This window comes from Anser anser (assembly GCF_964211835.1).
Source record: "Anser anser genome assembly, chromosome: 3".
NCBI lineage: Eukaryota > Metazoa > Chordata > Aves > Anseriformes > Anatidae > Anser > Anser anser.
Window position 1 is genome coordinate 62,731,228 of NC_139722.1, and position 27,703 is coordinate 62,758,930.

A 27,703-nucleotide genomic window follows, 5' to 3' on the forward strand; every position below is an offset into this window, starting at 1 on the left:
ATGATCCTGTACTTCTAGATGGTTTACTTCTGGATGGGAGAATCTGACAGAATCCCACCTACTTGCCTACCCATCAGGTCAGCATCCACCAACGTATTTATTTTAAAAATAAAATTATCCGATGTAATAAAAATAACTAGCATCTCTCACAGTGGGAACAGTTCTTCCTGCTGACTCTCCTTTAATTAAGATCGGCCTTTTCCCCATTTTTCCCTGTCAGTTCTTTTGAGGAATATCTGCTCTTACTTCAAGTCTTTTGATGAGATTTTTATTAAAGGTAATTCTGTGACTGTTCACGGTGTTGCGTGTAGCAGATGGCAAAATCCTAAAACAAGTTATTAAATCTATTCCCTCCATCCCCAAACACACAGTAAATCAACATGTGCTGATGTTTTAATGAATACAGGCTCAGTTTGGGCTTACTTCAAATCCCACCCAAATGAATGACAGCCTTGCTATTGATTTGAAAAGGAATGTAAGTAGGCCTCACACCTCAAACGAATTAAAGCACACAAAATGGGTCCACTCTTTCAAATAGTTTCTATTTTCTTTTCATGTCCAGCAACAACAATCTATTGCAGCCATGATACACCCTAAAGGCTTGTTAAAAATCAGCATATGTTGTATACATCCTTACATCATATTTACATCATATCCAAAAAAGTTATTTTTTCAAGGGAAGTATGTATGAAATATATCAATAAATACAAAATATGAAAGAATGAGCAAGAGATAGCGATGTATCACAAACATCAAATAACACAGCTGTCATTAGCAATGAAATATTTACTGAATATTTACTACATCACATTTCTACACGCTTGGATACCAAAACCATCAAACTGTTCCCAAACAGTTTGCTAGTGGGGAGAGGAATATTAAAAATATTTCTCTCTACTTCTACAGAGAGAGAGACCAACAGCTAAACATGTCCCATGGGATCTGCAGTTTTATAGTGGTACCTATAGGGAGGCTCGAAGCTTGGTAAAGTCACTGGCATGCCTCAGTCAGGCTTTTCACACTGCTGCTGAAAGAGCACAACCAAGCTGACCCCCAAGCTGTGCTCTAAGCAAGAGGCAGTTCCATCATTAGGAAGGGCTGTGAAAAACCAGTGTTAATTACACAGTCTGATCCCTCTGAATGACAGAAATGTAAGACACTAATAAGCGTTCCCGGCCATACAGCATTAATCTTAGTGCTTAATGGCTAACCCTGAGCGTCAGCTGCCTAGCAGAGCGGTTCCCCTTCGGTCCTAACCTCTGTTCTGCTCAGGCCGGCAGCTGTCAGGTAGGATCACACCCCTGGCAACTCCTGAGGCCATGCACGGTGCAAGCAGAAAGCCTGAACCGAAAGGTAAACACTGCCAAGGTGTTATGGAGGTTGGCTGCAAACCGTACGTATATTATGAGCACATTAAACTTCCGCAGATTCAGCAAGTACTGATATTAAAAAATAAAAATCAGTAAATCACCGTTTGGAACATGACCTGCAGCTTTTCTCCAAAGTTAACAAGATTCAAGCCAGACAGAACTAAGACAACAACAACAAAAAAAAAACGGTGAGCTAAAAACAAGCAAAGTACAACCACGTACTGTAACCTTTATACCAACATCTCTTTATGACTGAAACTCTTTACTAGTAATTTCTAGAATGGCTCTGCTGCTTGGTTGACCCCAAAAATCAGATAACAGCAAAAACTAAACTTGAGCTTTCAAGTATCAAAGTAACTGCCTCCTGCCAGAGTATCACTCCCTGTAAAAATGTATGGTTTTTTTTGATATTACTGCAACATTTGGAAAAGGTCCAACCAAACAGCTATAAAACCACATATAACAGGAAATGAGCCTACGTTATCTTTCACTGCTCTGCCCTTACAGGTTTATCCTAGCTATGCAACGCTGTATTGACCATTACTGGGAAGAACAAAAATCCAGTCAGAACAAAGAACAAAACAGTTGGTAATGGATTTTTTTTTCCTCCCCACCACTTTTAGGAAGACAAGGTTCAGGGAAAGTAAACACAAGCCATTTCAGTCAGACAGATCTATATATAGATAAATACACACACACAGACACTTACTTGTTTTGCAGCCTTTTTAATCCACTGGTGCCAAGGATACCATCGTACTGTTATGGTTGGTGTTTGCATGCTATTAAAACACATTTTCTAGAACTGCATGACTAAAATCCTGTTCAATTTCATATGCCAATTTCATTTTTCCTGTATTTGCAGCATCACAATCATTCACGTACCTATTTTTAGTAAGGTGGGGGGATCATCACCATTTGTTATACCAATTTATGCAAGTCTGAGGATTTGTGAACAAACGTGATCTTTATGAAGCTGGAGTTATATTCAGTACTTAGGTACACAGCAACATTTTGAAAATTCTATTTCCAGGTAACTTTTCTGAGGAAATTCAGGAATTGGCACGAATCCGTGCCAAAAAAGGGAAAAAAAATCAGTTGCAGAGTTGCTAAGCCAGTTTTACTGACTTCCCTGTTCTAATCACTGGGAAAATACTTCCTCCCAGAAAACATGTTATGTGGGTGTGCTTGAAAACATCTGAGATTCTCAAGGAACACATTCTTTTTGTGGCATACATCGAAACGTTTCTAAAAGTGATAAATGACAGTTTCACAGCCACCTATCTAAATTTAAATGGAAAACGGAACAATTCATTCTCAAACAGATAAAGGCCAAGTTATCATACTGCTCCTTGAGCTTCAGGGACCGTCATTTAAAAATAGGACAAGACAACATCTCCCCTTTATTCTAGTGCACAAGCCATATCCTGCTGGTTTCCTGCTAAGAGAGCTGTTTCCCCTGCTCTCACACAGACTGTATATTAAGTACTCAACATTTTACCTAGATCTCTGTCATTGTGGGTCAAAGGAAGAAAGAAATATGCAATAAATAAGTTTACAAGAAGCTCACTGTTCTGTTTTGTTTTGGGTAAAGACCTAACCGATCATCTACCCCATTTTCATTGGAGAAAAGCTAGATATTTTTAGTCTAACACAGCATTCACAGCATTCTGTGGATCTCTGAAAAGCACTTTTTATTAAAGAGGTGCACAGAAATCTATGGAATGTGCTTTGCACTTCCCTTTTTTAAAAAAAAAATCTAAAGATACTACACAATTTAAAATGCAACATTAGGGCCGAAGGTTACACTGGATTTAAGGTCTTTAGAAATTCTATTAGCTATAGTAGATAACTGCATCCTTTTCAAAGGGATTTGTTTCATACAGATAGAAGTCAGTATTTAATCCATGAATTGCCATGTTAAATAACATAACAAAAAAACAGAATATCTCAGTGTTAAAACTGCCATAGAGACTGCATAATAACTTTAGAAATTGGTTGAGTTTTAAATACTTCATATGCCCCTTCAAAAGTTTATTCAAATATATGAGTTTTACAGCATCCACTAACTCCTCAGGATATCTGCAAACCACTGATTAACTGCTACAAAATTATACCCTAACATATATGTCTACCAGTACCTCCCCAGGCGAAGCCAAGAACTCCGCATACCAAATGCGTATCCTGATGTGACTGACCCCGCTGCTCCTGAACAAACCACACTGAGAAACACATGAAAGACGTTCTCACAGTCAGAAGTCTGTTCACCTCGAACTTAAAAGTAAAAAAGGAAAGGGGGATTTGCAAGGCCAACCTCAGAAACCAAAGGGATGCAGAGGTGTAGAAGCCTACAGTTTAGTGACAGGCACAGACAGAATACTAGGACCAGCACTGCACCAGGGCTAGCAGGCTCCAGCCCTTTGCTTCTAGAAATAAATACATACACACCCTCTATAAATATATCTATTTTCACAGCTGCAGCCATGGGTTTCTAAAATGAGCACCAGTTTGCAAATAACTCTATTTCAATGGAGTTTCAAAAAAAAAAGCTCTGAAGAACACTGTATGGAAAAAGACAACAGGAAAAAAAATGGACAGATGAAAATGGTGTGTGGAAAAAAAATATGACAGACAAGTAAAGGCAGCAAAGAAAATACCACAGATAGAAGCAAGGTAAAAAGTGAGCCTGGTACCTAGCAACAAAGTGATACACACAGATTTGCTGCTAGGAGTTCCAGAATTCTGCATCTAACTCTGTAAAACACAGTAGGAAAGTGTTAAATGATTCAAGTGGAAAACATATGATAAACAACACTGAATGCCACAGAAGTATGGAATGCCTAGAATTCAACTGGCACACAGAAGTCATACTTACATTATTCTTCTGGCAAATAATCTCCTAGAAGAAGAAGAAAAAAAGACATTGACAACATTGAACAACTACCAGGGAAGATATCTGATCAGTATGACTTGCTAATATTAACGTATACTGACATGACAGGAAAAGGCTGGTTGATAGAAGTTTTCTAAGCCTGTCAAATCAACAGAAATCGAGTATTGTCTCAGTAGAGACAAAAAGGTTATATCACTAAGTAGATACATACATCCTGTAATATATGCACAGAAGCACATGTACTCCTATAAGAGACTGTCCAAAAGTTGTCTGTTAATACATAACATATACTCACAATCGTAAAGTTAAGTTTATCATTACCATTTCGCTGCCCACAGAAAAACTGTAAACAGTAAAATAGAACAGTAAAAGCAGTATTTCTAGGAAGTTTAAAATATTCCCAACTTGCACTGAAAGTCAACCATGAGCTACTCAAATTAGGTGAAATTCATGTCGCTTTAGTAAGTTTGATGCAAAGAATACATCTTCGGTTTTTAAATGCAAAATTGCAGGGAACAAGAATCCAAAGCACATATGGATGGAAAGAGTTGGGTCTTGCACAGCAGTCTCGGTGGTACAGCCCACGGATCTGCCTGAGGGCAAGCCGCTTGTGGACAGTGACCTCACTTTCAGGAATTTTTGCCACCAAGTTTTGTTACCAGCAACAGTTAACCTTGCCAGATTTATCAGACAGCTACATCACACTGCTGCCACTGTGACCACTGAGGAGCGTATGCCACACCGTTAAAAAACGGAGAGGGCCGAGCCAAGGCACCTCATGCTTTCTCTGTCGCATATGTCAGGCTCACATGCAACTGCTCTTTCCCCAGATAAGTGACGTGTTTCACACAGGACTGCTGCTAGTTTTCCAAACATGGGACATAAATGTGTGTACACATACATATATAGGTAAACTTTTGCTTTTCAAAGGTTCATCTATGTTTCCTTATACCCCAGTTAAATCATATGCTGCAATCCCCCCCATTTCCTTAATCATTTTTAACTCACTGTTATATACCAGATTAAAACAGCATACACACAAAGGTTGTATGTGAGAAAAAAGCCAACAAGTACACTGCACACTAATGCAGTGCTTCGAAGTCTAACCGCCGGCTGTAACAAATACAGGAACAAACACTGCCTCAAAAGATGCTCATGCATGCCCACAACTTTTTTTCTTTTTTTTTTTTTGAGGAAGTAACTAAATAATAGGGAAGGGGTCTTGTGAATCTCTGGTGATTTTTCTGCAAACAACTGAAGAGCAGAAGCACGGGACCAACTCAAAGCTAAAAGAAACTATGGGCACAGATTCCGAGTCTTTCAATGGGCACTGTACCAGTGGCAATTGGGACATCCAAGTCTCACAGCATAGGATTCAGATTCCATCGACATCAGTGGGAACCTGGCATGTGACCAGTTTGCAAAGTCCAGCTCAAACTAGTAAGATTTTTTCCCAAGTGGTGTTACCACTCCAAGTGAACTTTCAGTGGGAGCTGGCTATTTGGCTCCTTACACAGTACAATGAAATTCTGCTCTGCTTGTATTCTAGACCATTATACTTGCATAATTACATTCAATCCAAATATAGGTCTTTTGTTATTAGCAGTTTTATTTTTAGGATTTTTATCTGTATACTCTTTGTGTTGCAAAAAGAAAGGAATTGGATTGCCACCAATTCTGTTGGCCAAGATCATCTGGAGGGAGGTGCAGTGGGCAGAAACCAAGTTCAAGGTGTTTCTTCCCTACATGAGAACCAAGCTGCGAATAGTTGGGCAGAATCAAAAACAAATACCCTGCATTAACCAGAAGCAGTAGAAGCAAATCATTCATGAGAGGCGGCAGTGCCCAGATTGCAGTGACTCACCAAGCTGCTTACTAAAATGCTTCTTTTCAGCAATGCCTAGAGTTTAAGTGCAGTAGTATAAAACACCTCCTGATCACAGCCAATGAATCTGAGGGAGTGGAAGTAATTTAAAATACTTCCATCCAAGTTGTTTGCCCTCCCCCATCCCTGTGGAAGTTAGCAAACCTCTAGCAGAGGAAGAAGCAAGTGTCAACTTGGCTGCCAGAATTCACAGCCCTATGGATTATTTTAAACCTCTATCTTGCCTTAAGCTAACCTACCATACTGTGAACCTTGGTCCTGAGAAACAGGCATAAGTTTTATTTCTACTAACTCTGCTACAGTGTCAGTAATCTCCAGCACAAGAATCCCATAGTCTCGTCAGGTCTGACCAGAAAATTCCTACTTCACAAGGCAGCTAAGGATATAAGGATTATTCTACACGCTATCGTTCTCAACCAGTTGTTCTTACTGTAACAATTTACTCCAAATACAAGTAATTCTCTTGAATGACAAAACCACATATTTAAGTTCTCAATTGAGATTTGTCAAAATTATGTTTCCATAAAGAGCTATTTAACATCCAGCTATTTAACTGACCATGGTAAAGTCATCTAAATCTTTCTCTTGGGAAAACTAAACTGCATTTTTCAGCACTTCACTGTAGACTTGTTTTCCAAGCCTCAAAACATTTTTGCTATTCTTTTGTGAACCACAAGTGGCTTCTGTATTTCCCATGGAAATAGAGAACCTATTTCAAGAGTTAGATAACTGCATCTTTTTTTTCCCCCCCCCTCCATTTTTTCATTTAGAGGTACCTTCAGTGACTGCAGAGACTCAGAATTTGTATCACAGTAGAGGATAATGTTGTTAGCCATACTGAAGCTCTCTCTGACTCCCAGGTGGTAGAACAACGAAGGCTGACGGAAGGCATCACTCATCTCTACAACAGCAATATCTGCAGAAAGAAGTGAAAAATTAATTGTGAATGAATGCCACATACTTCTGACAGCCACATACTTCTGTGCCATTTTTAATTGCTTTGGTAATAGGATTAGATTTTAAGTAGGAAAGAGTTCTATAGGGTTTCCCCCATTTAAGTTATCTCTGAATTTTGACTATAGTCAGCAGGATGTGGTTTAATTTTTTTTCCCCCTCCTCTTCCTTCCCCTCCCTTTATTACTGTTCCCTCCCCCCCCCCCCCCCCATGAGACCTTCATTTCCACAGGTAAAAAGTTGTAAGACATCAATAATCAATAAAAGGCAAAAAGGTCATTTTATGCCTTAGAGAATAAAATGTGTTTAAAATCTGTTTAGTTAATCTGTACTGTGTATGATGACTGGTGTCCTTACAGGGGAAAAAAAGATTGCATTTGATGTGCATTTTCATCCTCAATGCAAGTTGCAATAAAAATCCATGTAATTAAGTACATGATTGCATAATATGCTGTATAGATTTTGTATTAGAACTTTGGAAGAGAATGTCAACAAAACTGAAAGCAAGGCAAAAGTAGAATTCCAGTATAAATTACCACTCACATCTATTTTGATTCATATAGAAAGACTAGAGAAAATAGGACAAGGTACAGAAGAAGGGAAGGAAAGAGGGAGTGAATATGTAAAGCTGTAGAAACCCTTAGATAATTAAAAGCTTCATTGTGCATTGAGAATTCTGTTCATAGTAGATTGATCTGCATGACCTAAGCACATACACAAACACACATACACAAAAAAGCAAATGTAATCTTCTGTGATTTCTCTTTAAAAAAAAATCTTTCACTTTCCTAGAGGCACAACAAGGTAAAAGTAAAACAAGAGGCAATTACAAAATATCAGAGATGGTTAAGGCTTTTTTTTTTTTTTCATAACAGGCAGCATATTTCCACTGCAAAAGTTTCATTGGATCAGCTGACTCATCTCCACGTCTCCTGCAAAGCACCCTTCTTCACTCAATTCCACACAAAAAAAGAAAAATGTAGTTCTGTGAAGAGCAGGAAAAAAAAAGCCACCTGGTTTCCAGGCCTGCCTTCTTCTGTGGATTCTTTTACAACAAAAGACAGGTAGCAAGACAAGCTCTGTTGGCAAAAAGCTGAAGTTCGTTTACTTGGAATAAATTAAATCTCTAATTAGATGTAAGAGATTCTACCTCTAACCACAACTTTCACCTTGCCTATTCCCTTAGATCTTCAGAACTATAATGAAGACGTTCGATACTAAATAAGCCCTGTGGCCATACCCTCAACTGGGAAGGCAAGAAGGGAGTCTCCCAAGCTTGTGAAAAAGTAACATTTTTAAGACATCAACTCTTCAGTCCTATTTTACTGTAATTGGCTTACAGGCTTGGAAATTGTCAAAAACCTAAAGAAGAGAGGGACACAGGGAGAAGAACAGACATCTGCCTATACATGCTTATGTTCTTCAAGAATGAGATTAATGAGAGGCAACTAAGTGGTATAAAGAAGGGATTCTTCCCCCTCAAAAATCAAATATGAAATTCTGTTCTTTACGAGTTTCGTAAGTTGCATTCTAAGAAACTCTGCTCAATTTCACATATTTGCAGTATGGATTCCACCGATTCCATTCTATTGAAGTAGAAAAGGCAGCACATTACTAAAACTACACAAAGACTGATTTTTGGAAATGGAAATACCACAAAAGCCAAGTAAGAATGACATTACTCCTACTAGATACTGTTTGGGTAAGGACACCTCCCACCAGACCAAGTTGCCCAAAGCCCCATCCAGCCTGGCCTTGAACACCTCCAGGGATGGGGCATCCACAGCTTCTTTGGGGGGCCTGTGCCAGGGCCCCACCACCCTCTGAGTAGATAATTTCCTCCTAATATCTAAAAGGGGGGCAGATTTAGATTTTGTGGCCCTCCTCTAGACTACTCCTCTGTAGTCTAACAGACCTACATCCTTCTTGCGCTAGAGACCCCAGACCTGGATGCAGCACTCCAAGTGGGGCCTCACAAGGGCAGAGCAGAGGGGGGACAATCACCTCCCTCCACCTGCTGGCCACATCTGTTTTGACGCAGCCCAGGATGCAGTTGGCCTTCTGGGCCACAAGCACACATTAACAGCTCATGTTGAACCTTTCATCCACCAGAACCCCCAAGTCCTTCTCTGCAGGGCTAATCTCAATGAGCTCTTCTCCCGGTCTGTGCTTGTGTCTGGGACTGCCACAACCCAAGTGCAGCACCTTGCACTAGGACTGGTTGAACCTCAGCAGGTTCATGTGGGTCTGCCTCTCAAGCTTGTCCAGGACCCTGTGGATGGCACCCCTTTCTTCTGTTGTACCAACTGCACCACTCAGCTTGGTGTCGCCTGAAAACTTGCTGAGGGTGCGCTCCATCCCACTGTCCATGTCATTGATAAAGATATTAAACAGCACCTGTGCAAGGACAGACCCCTGAGGGACACCACTCACCATGGGCCTCCACCTGGACATAGAGCCATTGACCACAACTTTCTGGCTGTGGCCATCCAGCCAATTCCTCATCCACCATACAGTCCACCTTCAAATCCATCTCTCCCCAATTCAGAGATAAGGATGTGTGGAACCATGTCAAAGGCCTTACAGGAGTCCAGGTAGATGACATTGGTCAATCTTTTCTTGATAACTGCTGCAGTCACTCACTCCATCATGGAAAGCAACTTGTTGTTACAAGCTCTATTTTTAACTTCTCTTATTGACATAAAAATCTAATCCTCAGCAACTGCAAGCGTTCGGTACATTTCTGTTACCTTGAGCAGGAGGAAAACTTGCGCAACTTTCCATGACTTAATTCTCAAATCTTGCAAGATAATGTGTTCTTACTGGAGTTGCAAAACTAACAGTGAAAGAGAAATATTACTTAAAAAAAAAAAAAAAAACACAAATTGATAGAGCCTGACTGAAGTCAGGATACAGAAGATACTTGAGAAATCCTACGTTAAAATGGCAAGTTCCCAGGACCACGAATAAGGAAATAATCCTTAAACACATGCAAATAAACTTACTACTGACAAGATCAGATGACCAAATGCATTTAATACAATTGTTAGAACATATCTGACTCAGGATCACACTAAGAAATGTTCTTGAATCCTGTCCAATCCCTCAAATCAGATCAATACGCAAAACAAAAAAGCCTTGAGGCCTTTTGCTACTTAATAAGCACAAGGAAGGACCATGTGATTGAGTAATCACTTGCAAGAAAAATGACACTAAGATAAAAATATTGTGACGCTTTTTACCAGTATTTGTTTATTTTTACCGTAAGTGTGGTTTCTTTCCTTGATATTTTAAGACTTTGTGCAATCCAGGACTTCTGGATAATCTCACTAAGAAGCAGTATGTTCTTAAGAATATGTCCAACTTCTGTGGAGTTTTCTTTCCATTCTAGTGGGTATGTATCTTAAGCAGAAGTTCTCATTTATGACATAGATAAGATTTCTATCATCTAGACTGGTCCTCTGGGGCTGGCATCACAGTTTCCAAGGGGAAAAGCCCAATTTTTACTTGGAATTCTAACAAGCCACAGAAAATGTCTGTACTATTGAGATTAGATATCTATCCATTTAAAAAAATAAAATAAAAAAATAAAGCCACAACATATACCCTAATCAAACTCCTGCAACAGACCCATTTCTTACTATCTTCTTTCAAAACATCAGAAGAGAAACTCCTCTGACCAAAGAACAGACTAGCATGTAGAACATTGGTCAAATTCAGAAGTCAAATGCAGAGGAACAAATGAAGAGCTTATTTTCTGGGAAAACTTTAGCTACTCCACCCATCTTCACTCATCTTTTTCATCTCCTTGTCTGTAAAGCAAGGGCAGTGGCTTCTACAAAGTGCCTGAAAGGTAATGTCAAGTGCACCTAAGACAGCTAACACTGAATTCAGTTACATAAAGTAGGATTAGAGGTTTACCGAAGCTGAGTAAGACTGATGTTTTCCGAGACAAATCTAACTCAAATGAATATCCATAAAAATTCTCACCAGTTCTGGGAAGCCAGAAGTTAACTTAGCGCAAAAGAACCATTTGGTCATCAAAACAAACTGCTGGAATACCACTTATCAGACTCTCACTTCCACCAGATGAAATTAGTCTAACAGACTACTGCAGCAAAAGATATGTTTCTCATATATTGGAAAACGTAATTTCACAAGTGACAAAATGTCATTTCAATAGAAGTGGTAGAAGCATCTCTACAGTTACAGTGGAATAAGACAAACCCACTTACGAAAGTATTTGCAGCTTCAATTTCAAGGCAAGTTAAAAAAAGCTGACCAAGTGAAGGAAAGAGTAGAGTCTTCTCAACACCTAATCTCTCAGTATGAAATACTCTAGAGACCAGGGACTGAAAATTAACTTCAAATGCTCTTGCACATCTATGTAACAGCAAAGAACCTGTCTGGACTCCAGTAGACTAATGAGCAGCGTGGGTACATAACCACACGGAACAAAACAGGAGTGAGAGATAGGGAAGCAGAAGAACTGTAATTCTCACAACCCCACAAGTTGCAGCAAAGAGCAAGTTTTATCCCTTACTTGGGTCTTGGGCATAAGACTAAATGTCACTTTCTCTGTTTACAGATCACAGATACACTGATACTGTTTAAAGAAAAGAGGATGAGGATGCTCTTCCTGAGTTATCTTTGACATCTACAGCTGAAGACCCTTATAAGAAATCTTATGATAAATTGTCGTCTTTCTAGTTTATGAACAATAAAGTAAGTCTAGTCACGGCCTTCTCTCGTCTCTTTAAATAACTGGCATGCCTACACTGATGCGACTGGAGCGTAACACACACAGAAGGGAGCTTAGCTCTGGCCGAGGTAGCAGAGCAGCATAACTGCAGCAGCACACAGTTCAGCAAGCTCTTGGTGTCCATTTCACAAACCACCCCAAGCTCTAGCTGACAAGGACCAAGCTATCAGTCACAAAGCTGCCTACTTACAGATTTGCTTGGATAGCCACACACTGAGCTCAGACATAGCAACAACCACCGAGCAGTCAGACTGCATGTTATTAGGCTACCTAACATCTATACCAATAATAGCTCAAAACAGTCACACAATCTGGGAAAGCAGATGTGTGACAGAATTAGAGGCAAGTGACCTGACCCTTCTTGCCTGAGAAGGGGTAGAAGCTCAAGGCCTCACCTCTGTGAAGCTTGGCATATGTTAAAATTGTGACCAACGTTTCTTACCTGCAGCATAAATCCTCCCTTTTTTTTTTTAAGCTACATGTACAAAGACCATGAACTTCATATATAAAATCTCCAATTCCTCTTTCTTAATAAATTGTTAAAACTTAAGATCATGGTCAAGAATGGTAAGTGCCCATTTAGCGTATGAAGCCCTTCTCTCTTGGCTATTACCTATGCCTTTAGTCATCAAGAAACGCAGTGGCCAAAGTTCATCTCCCACTCATTGTTTAAAATATAACAGGGCAGAGAAAAATGTTTAAATGAATGCTGTGAGGTATTATGCATGCACACCCTACTTTTTGATACTGCCTGCATAACGTAGCGCTGCCAGGAAAAATAATGAATACAAACAGAGCAGTTATAAAACTGACGAATGTTTATGCTTGCCACTATCTTCTGATTAATCGGTGCTAAACACACAGTTGCTGCCTCGCATTCACTATTCCACAATTAACGGAGACAAAAGAAAAGCTAATTGCTAATGGTAAATTCTGAGATGGAACAATATTTAGGGTTTCTTTCCACTTGGCGTTAAAAGAAACTCCTGACAGAGATATATCTGCAGACCCAATTTATGTGAACGCAAGTCTAAGCGCAGAGCGTTTTTCATACTGCAGTAGCAGCTCTCCGTTCAGCAATAATAACGATGGTTTCTCCAAGCCGTGATAACGTGCTATCGGGTGAGCTTTCAGAAATGAGCAAATGAAGTAGATGAGGGTATCTTCTTTGTGATTCTCTCTGTTTTACATGGACATCTTACCCTCTGCCCAGAGACTGCCTGCACAAGGTAGTAAACCTGCTTTGGAAATGACAGCACCGCGTCAGTACAGCATGATGGTTCAGGTTCAGCCGCGCAAACCACAGCACCCCTGACTTGTCAGCACCGCTGGAATCAAGTATAACTTGTCAGGAGCTGCTCACGCGTCTCCAAGACCGGAAACAATCGATGGGAGCCACTCAGGTGAGAACACCTACACCCCGGGGAATGGCTGGCCTCGCAGGAAACCAGGCCGGACAAGCCGGTCTGCTGGGAGAGGTGAGCCAGAAAAAGAGCTTCATAGAGGCACCTGGGGCTGGGATATGGGGAAGGAAGGGAGGGTACTGACTGCATGAGCAAATTAAACATGCTGTATGTTGGAAAAGCAAAATATTTGTAGAATCTCCTATTAACGTGCAAAGTATAAGCAAGAACACTAAGAGACAAGCAATGGACATGTGTTGGTTATTTTCTACCACAGACTTTCAATTTCTAGCACTGAGTAGGATAGAGCATTATGGTTCAGGATCCTTATTTCAGCACCTTGCACGTCACAAGCCCTAGAAGACAGGGTTAGCAAAGCACCTGCGACACCAATGCTCCAGAAAGTTTGGGTTTTTAAACACCTGCAGTAATCCTGGGTCTGGTAGTCTCATTTTTACAAAATGGAAGAGGAGATCCTGCATCACTTAAGTACAATTTAGAGCCAGTCCTGGGACCTGCTTGAAGGGGAATTTCTGAGCGCGCGCCCCCAGCAGAACAGGCACAGCAGGCTGGTGAGCGTCCCATTATGGCTGCTGTGTAGCACAAACCATACACAGAAGTAACTAGGGCACTTAATACTTACCCCAAAAGCAGCAAGTTACCTTCAAGTACAATAGTACCATGTCTAGCTATCCTTGGATTGCTAATCTATCTTGGATATCCTTGGATAGCTATTCTTGGATAGCTATCCTTGGATAGCTGAACTGAGTCAAACTTGTCTTGAATTTGAAAGTCAACTTCTACACCTGGACAAATGCTACTAAGCAAAGGTGTGATTTCATTTCAGATAAACTCTAAGAGTTACCTGTTATTAACTGGTAGTATACCACATTTGTATCAGGTCTAGCATGGCTGATACCCGATGAGATAACTGAGCAAGTCAATTTGTTGAGCACTGGGGGTGGAGGGGCAGTCACAGGATCAGTTAGATGATTCTTCACCCCATAAAATCACTAGGTCCTATACAAAGGAGGCAACAGGCACCATGATAACTGCAGGGATGCAACTGAATACCCTCTACTTCTGCTTAAGATTGAGTCATGGCTTTGCTGCCACATAGGAGAATTACAAAGCTTGCAGTCCCTCCCACTATGCATCAAAGTGCTTCTTATAAAAACCTGTACAGATTGATCCCTGCTAACTCTTGCAGCTAATTGGTTCAGATGGTTCTCATAAAAGTAAGTACAAAACATCACAAAGAGCCATCCAGACAAGGAAAAGAGAAAAAAAAGAATGATCACGCAATATTCTAAAACCACAGCCTCCACGTGAAATCCTGTGTTGTTGACTGCACAACATTTCAAGGATGCAAAGGGAAAAGAAGCTCTTGATTTTATCCTACAAGGCTGATGGGAGCAAAACAGAGGGTACTTACTGAAAGAAAACAGCAGAAGATGGCAAGTAACTGGTAACACAAAGAAAATTCTTACAGATGTTGAGTAAAGGAATCAGAGGGGGAAATGTAGGAGAAACAAAAGGGGAGCCTGTAGAACTAACACAGCAAACTACATGGCAGTCTATCAATGATCTGAAAACAACTGGAGAAGGAATCAAAAAGGAGAAGGCTTGAAATTGAACAAAACACACTCTGTCTTGGCCCATGACAAAGGACTGTGATGCTATCATGTTTCCAACCCCCAACAATCAAAAAAACCACCCTCAGCTTGATGCATGTGGGAGGACCTCAGGATTAGATAAGAATAAAAGATGACAACCAAACAAAGAGCCATTTATTTAAAAATAACCTCAGTATATTCAGGCTCACTGCATCTGTATCAATCCCAGTGAAACAGGCTCCCTAGTGCCAAGAACATGAAATACTAAATAGTTTCACAACTCCAAACTTTACATTTAGGAAAAAAAATACTCTGAGCCCAGTGAGGTAACTGATGAGGCTCCACTGAAAGCTTGAGCACATCGCAGGGCTGATAAGTTTTAGGACCTGTACCAAACGTTAACATATTTTTAAACAATTTTCAAAGACAACATCGGGAAAAGTCAAAGAAAGCAATGCAAGCTGCAGCAACTCAGTTTTGTCTTGTAAGTTTTGTCCAGTGGATGTGCATCGCCGCATTTCTTCAGCCACCTACACAAATAAATAAGTGATGTGATGGTACCTGTGTGATTATTTTGGTTTATATATTCAAGTTATGTGCCTTTAAGACATGACTAAATGATTAAGCATTCTCTCAAGTGACTGAGACTAGGCAGGAAAAAAGTACTTGTGGAATCACAGGTGTGCCAACAAAAGAGCTTAGAGAAGGAAGGAGCAAACAGCCAGGCCTCAGAGGTGATGGACAGAAATCCGCCTAAATTCTTACAGAACCATCGAATTTGCTACAGTTCCAAAGGTGCTGAGTTCATTACAACCGAACCAGGAAACACCAATCCACCTAGAAGGCAGACGGGGCAGGAGGAAAGTTGATCAAAAGTTCTTTTTACTTTTGTGTATTCTATTTATTTCTGCCTCAGTGACCTAAGTTTTCTCTATTTATAAAGAGTATTTGAATTTTTATTTTAATACAATCTGTTTTCACTTATAACGTGGTTTATATTCGGCTACTTTGGGGACCTCACTGAATGTCTAAGCAGATCCACCTCCACCAAGTTTCAAAACCAACCCCAGGTTTGATCACAACAGCTAAAGGGATCAGATCAAAGCTCTGCATAGCTCAAAATCTCCCTGCCAGAAGCCAGCCAACACCGTCAGGATTGTAAGTACGGGGTACATAAAGACTGATCTTTCTCAGTCAGCAACCCAGAGACATTTTCAGGAAAGTCTTGAGTTAACTAGAAGTCTGAATAGCAACAATGAACTTAGCGCTTAATATTGTGTGCATAATTAGAGCTGCTTTTCTTCATATGTTGCTTTGCACTCACTATTATTGAACTTCAGCTTTCCTTTAACTGACCATGTGCCTAGTATCATAAGGCTTTCTACAGTTGTTTTTTTTTTATTATTTTTACAGTCACTTCTTTAGAGTCTTGACTGGCCTGCACATTGGCAAACATCACTATCACATTGTTGACATGTACTCTGAAAAGTCCAGTTCAAACAGGAACTGCAGAGCAATCCTTTCACCAGCATGTTTTACTACTTTTAACCTTGATTCACTACAAAACTGATTTTCTGTTCCACTCTGTGAACAAACCATTCATTTGAGGGGAACAATGATCTCAGCTCCAGACATTTTGGATCTTAAGAGCCTTTGGTCAGGGATCTGGTCAAAAGCTTTCTGACATCCAAATATACCATCTTAAATGGATCTACAGCCTCTCAAAGAAGGGCTTCAAAATCTTGAAGTCTGATTTACCTCTACAAAAAAAAACACAAAACAGTCAGCTATTCCCTACTGTCAGATTTTATTCATGTGTCCATGAAATGTATTTGTATTTTGTCCTACCAATATTACAATATCATCACTCCTTCTTACTGTGTCAACATCCACTGAAGTCACAAGTCGCACACCATAATTACAAGCTCTATGTTTTTCAACTGGAGCTCCTTCAGAACTTGAGACGTCATCACAGGTTTGTATGAGTCATTTCCACTTGTTTTATCAGCTTATTTTAAAGCCCCTTCTCGTGGCAACTTAGAACTCAGGCAGTACCTCAAGCTTACCCCCTTAATGAAAGTCTTTCATAAGATCGTAGCAGGAAAGCTGCATCTTTCTCAAGCCTTCCTTTTCCATGTTGATTGCGTAGGATCCCTAGCTTGCTCTCTGACGCTGAAGCATTTGAGAATACTTTTTTTGTACTGTCTTCAGCGAGTACTCCTCAAACTCTTCTGGGAACCATCTTAAAGCTTATATTAAGTTTGCTATACTTAGTGTTTTTTTCCAACTTGTTTCCCCATTTGAGCAAAAGTGCATCATTTTCAAAGGGCATCATTTCATTCCTTCACTGTCTCTACAAAGCCACCTTCTGTGGGTTACTTTAAAACTTGTTTTAGTAAGTAGCATGCATTTTATGGAAGCAATTTTCATAAAGGTGTTTCCCTGCTATCTGAAAGCTGCTCTTCTTTTTAGTCATTCCTTTCAATTTCCTCTTAAGAAGCTTACTCATTTTTTCCACTGGTCCTAGTAGAAATGTGAACTGCACAAAGGATGGGCCAAGCCAAACTAGAAGGCCAAGCCAGAGCGAGACAGAGCGTGTCTGTCTCTTGAGGGCAGAGCCCTGCCCATTAAGCTCACAACCTGTTGATAAAGAGTCCAGAAGTGTTTCTGATCCAAAGATGTAGAATTATTTCTTACAATATTATTTTCAGGTCATGGGATTTAACATTTCCCAATCTCCAATTGCCAAAAATGGTGTAAACATAAAAAATTCCCAAGCAGTAAGCACAGATTGAAAAATAAATACATAATATTTTAAGAGTATGAAGAACAACAGCTGGAACGCACAAAAATGAGGAGCTTCCCAGGCTTCCAAAAACTTGGAAGAAGTATTCTAAGAGATGTAAACATGTTTGTTTAAATGTCTTTACTTCTCAAGAAAGTATTTCTATTATGAGGAGAAAATATCTGTCATATATGATACAGTATTTGAGAATTTTAGCCCCAAGCTTCATCTTAACCAAAGGTAAAGAGTACATCTACCATTTCTGGTTCTCACCACTCCTCCCAAAAAGCTCCGTGTTCAAAGTTTTCCCAGGAACAGAATGACACTGTGTGAGAAGACCAGATGCCCAAGGGCTTAAGAGTCTCATATGCTATGTTTTCTAACAGAAAACACCATTATCTCTTAATAACACAAAGATTTTATTAATTATGTTTAATCCAAAAAGTAGTACATTCTCAGTGGTTCTGCTGCAAAGTAATCATAACAATTCATACGCTGTTAAAAAAGAAGTGTAGTTTCATCTAAAGGTATCTGATCATAACTATTAAGCTGGTAATGGTGTTGCTTTTGAGGTTAGACTCAGGAATTTAAACTGCTCACTACATTTTTTTTTTTGCACTTTGAGTGTTTTTACCAAACTTGGTGTTTATTTTAAAAAGTTCAAGAACAACTTTTCCTTATAGGATGAGAGTATTTACCAATAATGCTCTGTCAGACTGCAGCACTTATCAACGGATCTGTGCAAGTACATATTTGCATTCCTGACTTGCATGTCACTACTGCTAAGATTTTTCTGTAACAATTTGGGAAGCACCCAGAAAGATGGGAGTAGAACTGGAACAACAGACTGAAAAACTCACATTTACTGAATTTTTATTATACCCTATGCTTATAGGTGCTGAAATCAAATGTAAAACTGTCTAGACAGTTTAGACCTTTGGGAGGTGAGCACTAGGTTTTGTTATTAATAGAAGTCACAGAATGAATGGGGAGCAATGTATGCTACTGAAAAAAAAACCTACCACATTCTGTACGGCGTGAAGGGGAGTTTCAAATGAAAAACACCAAAGGTCTCTACCTGGCACTCACAAGGCAGCTGAGTCAACTCCCCGCAGCTCAAGGTGGATTAATGAGTTCATGGAACCCCTGCTGACCCCGCATTCTTCTATGATTTGCATTCCCCTTTTTGTATTTGCAAACTATGCCACATTCATTTAACAAAAAACACGCTGTGTGAAGTCAGAAGCAGCAGCACAACTAGGAAGCTAGCTTTGTCTGTTTCTTCATGCTTTAAATGCGTAACAATTTAAGCTATGCTTAAACCAAATAAGATAGGAATGCTTCTATGCCAGTATCTACACTGCAAGTATTCCAAACAGTCTGTGTACATAGGTCTGGTCTAGTACATTTTGACTAGATGTCAGAGGAGCTTTCATGAAATGCAGGAATTAATATTCACAATAAAGTAGAGAACACCCAGCCTGAAGCCCCGTTTTATTTATTAAAGAAGATGCTCTTACCTGCATCAGACAGATGAAGACAATTTTTGCAAAACAAACTAGAAAATTTGCTTAGACCATGCTCAGCCATAGCGATTCATTTTAGCACAGAAAGCAAATTACACAAAAAGTTCCGTGGAAAATGTTTTTACTCCAGGGTGTTCTAGATTTCTGATGTACTATCGGTGGTTTTGCAGAAATTAAGGATTGCATAACGCCCCTCCACCCCCACCTGGAAGTTCCTAGAGGCACCTTCTACATAACCTTCCTCGGTATGTCCAAGTTACAGGACAGTTACGCTGTAGGAGGTGTGATGAAGGATTTTGCCTTCAGAAGTACTCCGTATCAACCACTTGAATTTTTCTTCCACTTGAATCAACAGTAAGATAGTTACTGAAGGGCAGACACATTTGGTTACTGATAAGAACTTTTTGAGACAAACCCCATTCCCAATGGCTGGAAGTGTCTCAGAGCAAGATATCCAGAGATTCGTTGCTAAAGTAGCATGTTTAGTTTATATCTTTTACTAACAACAGCTGCATCAACAGCACTTTTCTCACTTTTTATCCACCTCCAACAGGCACCACTTCTAATACAAAGTTGAAGAGGGCGTAGATGTCAGAAACCAGGCTGTGAAAAGCATATCTCCAGGGATGCTTTGGCACATCCTCACTACCACAGAGCCTAACCACCAGGAGGAAATCAAGCTAAGATGAGCTTGATGTCAGAGCCCAGGGTGGCTCAGGTACCTCGGAGATCTCAGCATGTCCCAGGGAGGTCCTCTTAAATACAGCCATCAGTGAATCCCAGCCATCTTCCTCCTGATTCTGCTCTACAGGTCCCTATTCCAAGTTGCAAAACTCCTCGTGCTTCAGAAAAATACGAGCTTAAACACCGAATTCCCTGGCTTCACTTTGAAGGTGATCCACAAATGGAAGAAACTGCTCTCCCAGAGAAAAGCATCCTGATGGGAGCCCCTGGAGCTCCATCCAGGTGACAGTGCGATGGTGCACAGAAAAGGCATGCAAAAGACAATAAGGCACTACAACCTTCCTGCTATTTCAGATGCCAGACTGATACCATTTCCTCATCCGGGTTAAACCAGTGTGCTTCTGTGAATTCGGTAAAGTTATCTGATGATCTGCCTCCACCTGTCAAATGATTGGCATTAAATAGGTCAGTCTTGTTTGCATTTGCATCTACCTCTGGAAAACATCTACGGTTTCATTTGTCTAGCAAATTAGTTAGAAAATTTGCTATATAACATCATCCGTGAATGAGCTGCGTCAGTTTAGCCCTAAAGATAACCACATGATGGCAGATCAGGAAGTCCATCTCTACCACTGTCAACAGCAGTTATTAGGAAAGAAAAAAAAGAAACAGAGCAACTGCAGAGCCACAGGGTGCATCCTTATAAAGCCCCAAGAGAATTCAACAGTCGAAAGAGCTCCTGAGTCATTTCAGTCACACTGGGTCCAGCATACACAACAGGTCTCATTAAACCCATCCCTCGGGAATTTTAGTCCTTTGTGAAACCAATACTTCCCACCTCCACAGCACCTTATGCCTATGAGATAAACAATTTGCCTCTGTACTTGTACAGAAGTATGCTTTCTAGTTCTTTATCCATTTATTTCCTAGTAGCTCCTGATGGTGTCTCTCCTCTTCATTACTCCTATGAGGTTTTCAGAAGTGTACTCACAATAGCTCTAACCTCTGTAACGCATCCTAACAGATCAGAAAATAAGCATACCCAGCAGCATTCAGTCCCTTTGCATCTTCTGTCTTTTCATTTGCTTTTATAAACTGTCTATAGTGACCAACTGCCTACACTGACCAATATTTCTCAAAATAAGCCCGTATGATCAACTGGTTTATTGCTTACAGTTTTCCAGGTAGCAAAGCATGTTCTTTCCCTACAGAGACAAAAATAAATTCACCAACCCTAGCACTGACAATACATGATAATAAATGCATATGTTCTATGTCCTAAAGATTCATTGTTATACTTTCCCCTTTATTAGTTTCACCAACTGAGGTCTAAAATAGTTCCATTTTAAACTCAAAAGATTATTTTTATTTTTTCCTACTCATCCACACCTTACAATGCCCATCTATGATTCATTTCAAAGAAATCCTTGAAAAAACAAGAAAACATACCACAGATTCTGCTCCCATATTTCTTATACCTTATCCATTTCCAACTCTTCCTTTTAGAAAGGAAGACCAGGGGACGTCTTTCTCTCCCCACTACCACTTTCTTCCATTGACAAAAGCAAACTACAGAACTACACTTCAGTTCCTTTTTCTACTTTACCTATCTGTAAGTTACAAGCATGACTTCTGCAATTTAGCAAGGGAAAGGCTGCAACACTCATCCATGCAAATCGGTTATTTCAGACAGCAATGGGAACGTGCAGAGTACACACCACAGACCTGGTCAAATAATTTGAAAGATCCCCTGGGTTCCACCAAAACCACTGCACAGAAGTATCTACTTTGCATAGAAAATACCTCAAATCTAACAATGACTCTAGTTTGAAGTATTCAGAATGTAAAGGGCCAACCCTCCAGCAGAAACCAACATGTATCACTTAACGCAGCATTCGGTACTATTTTTTTTATCATAACAATTCACAAAAAGATCTAGTCTGAATCTGTCTGATTACACGCTGCAAAGCCTTCCACAGCATGGGCTTACGCAATCCTTGCCCTGTGACACAGAAGCCTCAAATCCTTTCAAAAATTTAAACAGCCTTGTTAGTAAGCTATCGAGGAGGAAGCATTTACCTCTGGCAGAAAGAAGCAAAGTTCCAGCCTTGGATACAGTTTCAGACACAAGAGATTATGGTGCAAGTATTATTGCTAGCTACAAGCAGGTTTGGAATAGCTGTCCTTTTCCAAAATCTCTCTCTGGCAGGTTCAAGGACAACAATTACAACATTTTTTACTTCAATATAAGAAGTACTGCTCACCTAGGAAAGACTGGAAAATCTGGAACTTGACACATATTTGTTTTTCCTACAAGTTGTGATACTGATCCAGCTTCTTAACTAAGAAGTTTTCTTTTTGGAACTGGTGGCCTAGCAGCTTTATTAGAACTAGCACAGCTAAGTTCAGAAACGCAGACTCGTCCAGGCCACTTTATTTTGCCCGACGGTCATCTCTCTTTACATAGATCGAGTTTGAAATTAGGTTCAGAATTTGAGATATGACTTTCTGCTTTAGCCAAGCAGAGCACAGATCTGCAGATCCCAGAGCTACCCCTCACGGTCCAAGTCTGTCAGAGGTAAGCAAGGTATAATGAGACGTACCAGTAAGGAAGGGGCAGAGGAACAGACATGCCTCATTCTTACTGACGAGGCCAAAACTTTATGCTGGTTGCAATACCAGAAGAATTTGGGGGGTGGGGGAAATGTATGTATGTACATGAAATTATTTTGTATTTCAGTTTCTGGATTTCCTACACCCAAATTTCCCATGAAACAACTATTAACTTGCAAACCAGTCTAAAAATCTCAGTAGAAAATACTATATATACACCTAATTAGCACTGCTCTCTCCAGAACACCATCTGCCACTAAGGCAGCACTGACTGCCCGGCCTCACAAGTAACTGCACTGCTGCATCCCACAGCAGAAAACGGATATGACTCATCTGAGCTGAATTCTTAACACTTGACTTGATGGGTGGTAATTGCAGCAAAACGAGATTAAACAGGTCTGATAAGCAAGCCTGCATTTGGCTTTGTCAGTGGTAACTCCAAATAGCCTCCAATAGCTATGATTTCATTCTCATTCAATTCAGTTGCACGCCAAAAAGAATAACCTTGACTTACTGCTGCTTTGTCACTGTCTATAGGACTACACAAATATTCAAACTTTACTTCCAAAGGAAAATAACCTTTGTATACAATTCTAGCACCAAAAGATGCTTTTGTTCTGTTGCTGACTTAGAACTACTGCAGTAGGATTGAACCTTTCCGTAAGAGTTTTAAGAACTTTTTTCTTCTGATTTGACGTTAGAAACCATAGATGCTCGTATTTTCTTAACAGAAATAAGTTGTATCTAGGTCACCGATCACACTGGCAGCACATGTGATCTAGCAGACAGCTTACGAACTCCAGAAATTGGAGTGCTGTCCTCAACCTGCCTATGGTTGACTGCCAAACCTCAGCAATCATCAAATCACAGAATCCCAGAACATCCCGAGTTGGAGGGAACCCACAAAGATCACCAAACCCGGCTCCTGGCTCCACACAGGACCACCCAAAAATCAGACCTTATGTCTGAGAGCGTTGTCCAAACACTTCTTAAACTTGAGCAGGCTCGGTGCCCTGACCACTTCCCCGGGAAGCTGTTCCAGGCAAGTCACATTACCCTCTACCCTTCTGGTTTCACCATCCTATTCTGTGAAGTGCTTTGGGATTTACAGATGAAATCCGCAAGTTTTACCCACAAATAGGAATAACCAGCATTGTAGCTGACAGAGGCAACTTTGAGATAAGAAACTCGAAAGTACCATAAGCGTTGAATTTGATTCTGAAGCATTACTACATGGACATTCACCAACCTAGCACAGTGGCAAACTCAACATTTAGAAAAAAATGTCTTGTTCAAGCAGCAGTTTCTGAAACAGAACTAACACCATTGGCCTGGTACCAATCAACCAGAATAAATCTGTACGCAAGATCTAACTGCAAGATTCAACCTAGGCTTTGAGCTACGTTCAACTTGAATTGATGAACTGGTAAGATAACAATCGTTTATGCTTAAAATAGAATTCTTTTTTTCCTACAATTACTGACATGAATAGGAAAGCTACACAGATGCAAGTCTTTGAATAATTGCCAGCAAAATAGAAATTTGGGTTTATACAAGCTAAATAACTTTAACAGCTGGCAAGAAATGCATCTTATTTTGCCTTTGTAAAATACCAACACGTGAATTCCTATGTCAGCTTCCTCTTAAACTTCTAAAGAGAAGAAAGAATTATTTAGGCTTAAGAAGCATTAGAGACACTGGGAAAAAAAAAGAAAAAGAAAAAGTGACAACCACCACCTACTCACACGTTCACTTTGAGCAGAGTAACCACCCTTTCACTTCCAGGAATGCTGAGATTTGTCCAAAAATGCACATTGCAAAGTCCAGCACATTAAACCATGAAACCTACAAAGCATTTTTGCTAGCACTGAATAAACCATTGACAAGAGCATGAGTCCAAATTAAGCTCCAAAACTTCATTTTTCACCCCTCCCCCAGCAGTCAAGCCTCTTCATTTTCCACACTGAAGGCTTGCCAATACAACTGTAGTAACGCAGAGCAGCTACATTATGTTGAAATTAGACACTGAAAAATATGGTATCTCTCATCAAAAAGGGGACAGAGAGGTGTGCTCTCAGTACAACTGTAAGGCATAACTGAAAGTCCAAATGTACTAAAATGGAAACCAGAAGTTTTACTTTATATTCAGTCTTGATTTTTTTTGCATGCTGCATGCAGATATTAACTACTTTACGATCCATGCTGGAAACGATACAAATGCTGTACTTGTAATCTAGTTCTATCAGGTGGTTTAGGGTTGTGGGTTTTTTTAAGAAAGACTCCTTTCCTACCAGCAGCACATATTAGCAGATTATTTGCTTGATGGCTACTGAGACCTAAGAATCCCAATAGCTGCTCGCTGCCCTTCACACAACTTAAGCATTGCAAGAAGAAATGTGAACTTGTAAGCTGAGATCGCTGCTGGAGTTGTGAATTCACAGCCGCGATAGCTTTAACCCATCCCCACGGAATACACGCGGCACAGCAGCTCTGCGTGACCTCAGCCGCCAACACGAGCTTCGCACCTCCTCAAGGGAGCACACTTGTTGCTCCTAGACTAGAAAACCAGCAAAGCACTGCTGGTTAAACATGCCCCGGACTGCGGTGCTGCAGCACGGTATGGCCTGCATCCTTCAATTCCCCTGGCCTCAGGCTGCTGCCTTCAGGCCGGTGCCAGGAGCGCTGCGGAGCGGTAGTTGCCTCAGGCCAGAAGCACGCAGGAAGCGTTCCAGCAGCACAGGCAACCGAGCGCTGGTGCCCAGGGACGTTCTCGTTTGTTAGCCACCAATTTCACCTCGGGTGCCTGAAGCTTTGAACTTTGAGGCAATTGGAACGAGAGGTTCAGTATTTCCTAGCTAGACCAAAACCCAAACTAAATTTTTCAGTCTTTTGGGTGAACCGAAAGCTTCTGAAAAACATCAGGCTGAAAGCACAAACAGCTGGCACAGCCAGCATGAAATATACCCCTCCTTCGCCACCCCTACCGGAAGGGGAAAGGATATGAGGCAACCCACAACTAGACAGGATCAAGAATAACACGAAACCACACCTTTAGGCAATCTTAACTCAGGTTGCTGCAGCCCTGCTCTTGGCCTGTCCTCTGGAACTCGTGTTGTAACACAGTAAGTCAGCTCAGAGAACTTATTCAACTGAAAACTAAGAAGAAACAACGAGTTAACATATCATCATTCGTGCCAGCTCCCTGACCCACCGACCATGAAACTGTACAAAAATCTGTGCTAAAAGCAGCGCAAGCAAGAAGTGTGCTAATCCAATTCTTCATCCGCTTAAACTGCTATAGGATTGCACCTCAAAGGGATACAGCACACTCACCTGTTCTAATTTATTGATATTAGAGTCCATACAAAACTAGACTTTATGCTAATCTTCCCCTGCTTATCACTACGACAACAGGGAGGCATCAGTAAGGAGGATAACCTTTTCCAACGCTGATGTGCGTATCGCAGGGATTGCTACCTTGTACGTATTTCCTTGTCACCTCTAAAGATCACCTGAAAATATGCCATCTGATCCAGGCATTTTAGCATCAGCCATTTGACATAATTCTACTGCAAAAATACTGCTGGAAGTTACTACAGCAGTAGCTCTAAAGCAACAGCTTCAATTCAGAATACATACAGAAAAAGCAATTTCCTACAAACGGAACCAAATCCTGAAGACAGGCACCCGACACTTTGCAACCAGTCACAGCATAAACTGAAATCCACCGAGCAGGCTTGGAAAGTCTGCCTACCAGGAAATTTTTCCATTGGAGCTGTTCTTAAAGTACGTGAACAGAGAAGAAATAAAGACAAAATATCAGGTTATCGACACACTGATCATTCAAAGCAGAGACACTTCTGGGACACTGCAGGAAACGGACCAAAATGCAAGCAGTTAAGCAACAAAAGGGACTGGAAGTCTTCCAGTTACACACCCATCTGGCAGGGTGTGCTACAGAAGCTCTCGCTTTAGGCTTAGTCCATTTTCCTAGTGCTTTTATTGCATTTTGGCCCTCTTGCATCAGCTGGAAAAGGGAGATCATGGGTTCTGGTAACGGAATTACTGGCAAGAATCCTTATTTTCTTTCTTCTTTTGAGGGACATTTTCAGAATATGTACTTCAAACACTTTCTCCATTTTCCTCAAAATTGTGAAATACACTCACGTGTGTTGAGGTATTTAAACCAAGTTAAAACTGGTTCATGCTTAATGATCTCCAAGAACTTCTATGATTAAGCCTCAAAGAAACAAATGCAGCAGAGTAAAGCTTCCACACAAGTCTTTGAGCAGTGGCTACATCCAGCCCGTGAGATGCTGACAACTTACCTGCCAACAGCAAATTCTGCCACACACCTGGAGACTGATCCAGCCAAGAGCTACAAGCACAGCAGGACTGGGCTGCACCACGCAGTCCTGACCCTGGATGGTGCTGTCCATATCAGTTCCAGACTGGGAGAAGGACGTCCCAGAACCCAGCACACACCACCCATCGCCAGCTCTGAACCACGCCAGAGGGTTCAGAAGCCACAGGCTGACTCTCTCCTTCAGTTAGGAGTCTGGATGTGAAGTTACAGACCAAGGCCACGTCAAGTTCAGACATCGCCACTAGAGATGGCTTTCTGTGGCTGCAATAAGTCAGGGTACCCCTGCTGCCCTGCGCCTGTGAGAGTGAATGGAACAGGAACAAAGAGCCCTCTGCTCACTCTAGGGGGAAGAAAGAGCATAATCCCTTGTGAACAAACCAGAAACAGGTGATGCTGCAAGATCCGAGCACTTTCTTAAAGATAATAGCACTGACTGCATCAGCCTACTCTCAAGAAAAGGATAATAATGCTTTAAAACCTTTCCTTTCCTCCTCCCTTTAGAGCTGCAGCTCTAGGGAATGTATTCTTCCCCCTCTCCTCCTGCCCTCCCTCCCTAAGTGCCTATGGAGTCGCTTTAAAAAAAAAACACAGTAAGATAATAATCCTGCTTTGTACAGCAACGCTGTAATTCCACAAGATATTTTGGAAGCATCAGTTTTGCTATTTGTCCTGTAATGTTTCATATGTGCCATACTATACCCAGAGTTGTTACTCCTGGTTAATATATCACGAAAATTCTCAACTTCAGTGACAACCCTGACTCCAAACTCCAAAAAAAAGAAGCCACCAATTTATATTTAATATATATTTATATTTATTACAAAAATTTATTTTGCAGTCTCAAAATAA

The 27,703-nt window shown here is 40.6% G+C and overlaps 1 protein-coding gene across 2 annotated transcripts in view; it reads right to left on the reverse strand.

Moving 5' to 3' along the window:
• Positions 1 to 27,703, reverse strand: part of MAP3K5 (mitogen-activated protein kinase kinase kinase 5) — a 101,582-nt gene that overhangs the window by 63,771 nt on the left and 10,108 nt on the right. For both annotated transcript variants that reach the window (XM_083828374.1, XM_083828375.1), the window contains exons 2-3: positions 6,922 to 7,061; positions 4,243 to 4,266 (exon numbers count right to left, since the gene is read on the reverse strand). In XM_083828374.1, coding sequence (XP_083684500.1) covers positions 4,243 to 4,266; positions 6,922 to 7,061 — 164 coding nt within the window. The remainder of the gene's footprint in view (positions 1 to 4,242; positions 4,267 to 6,921; positions 7,062 to 27,703) is intronic.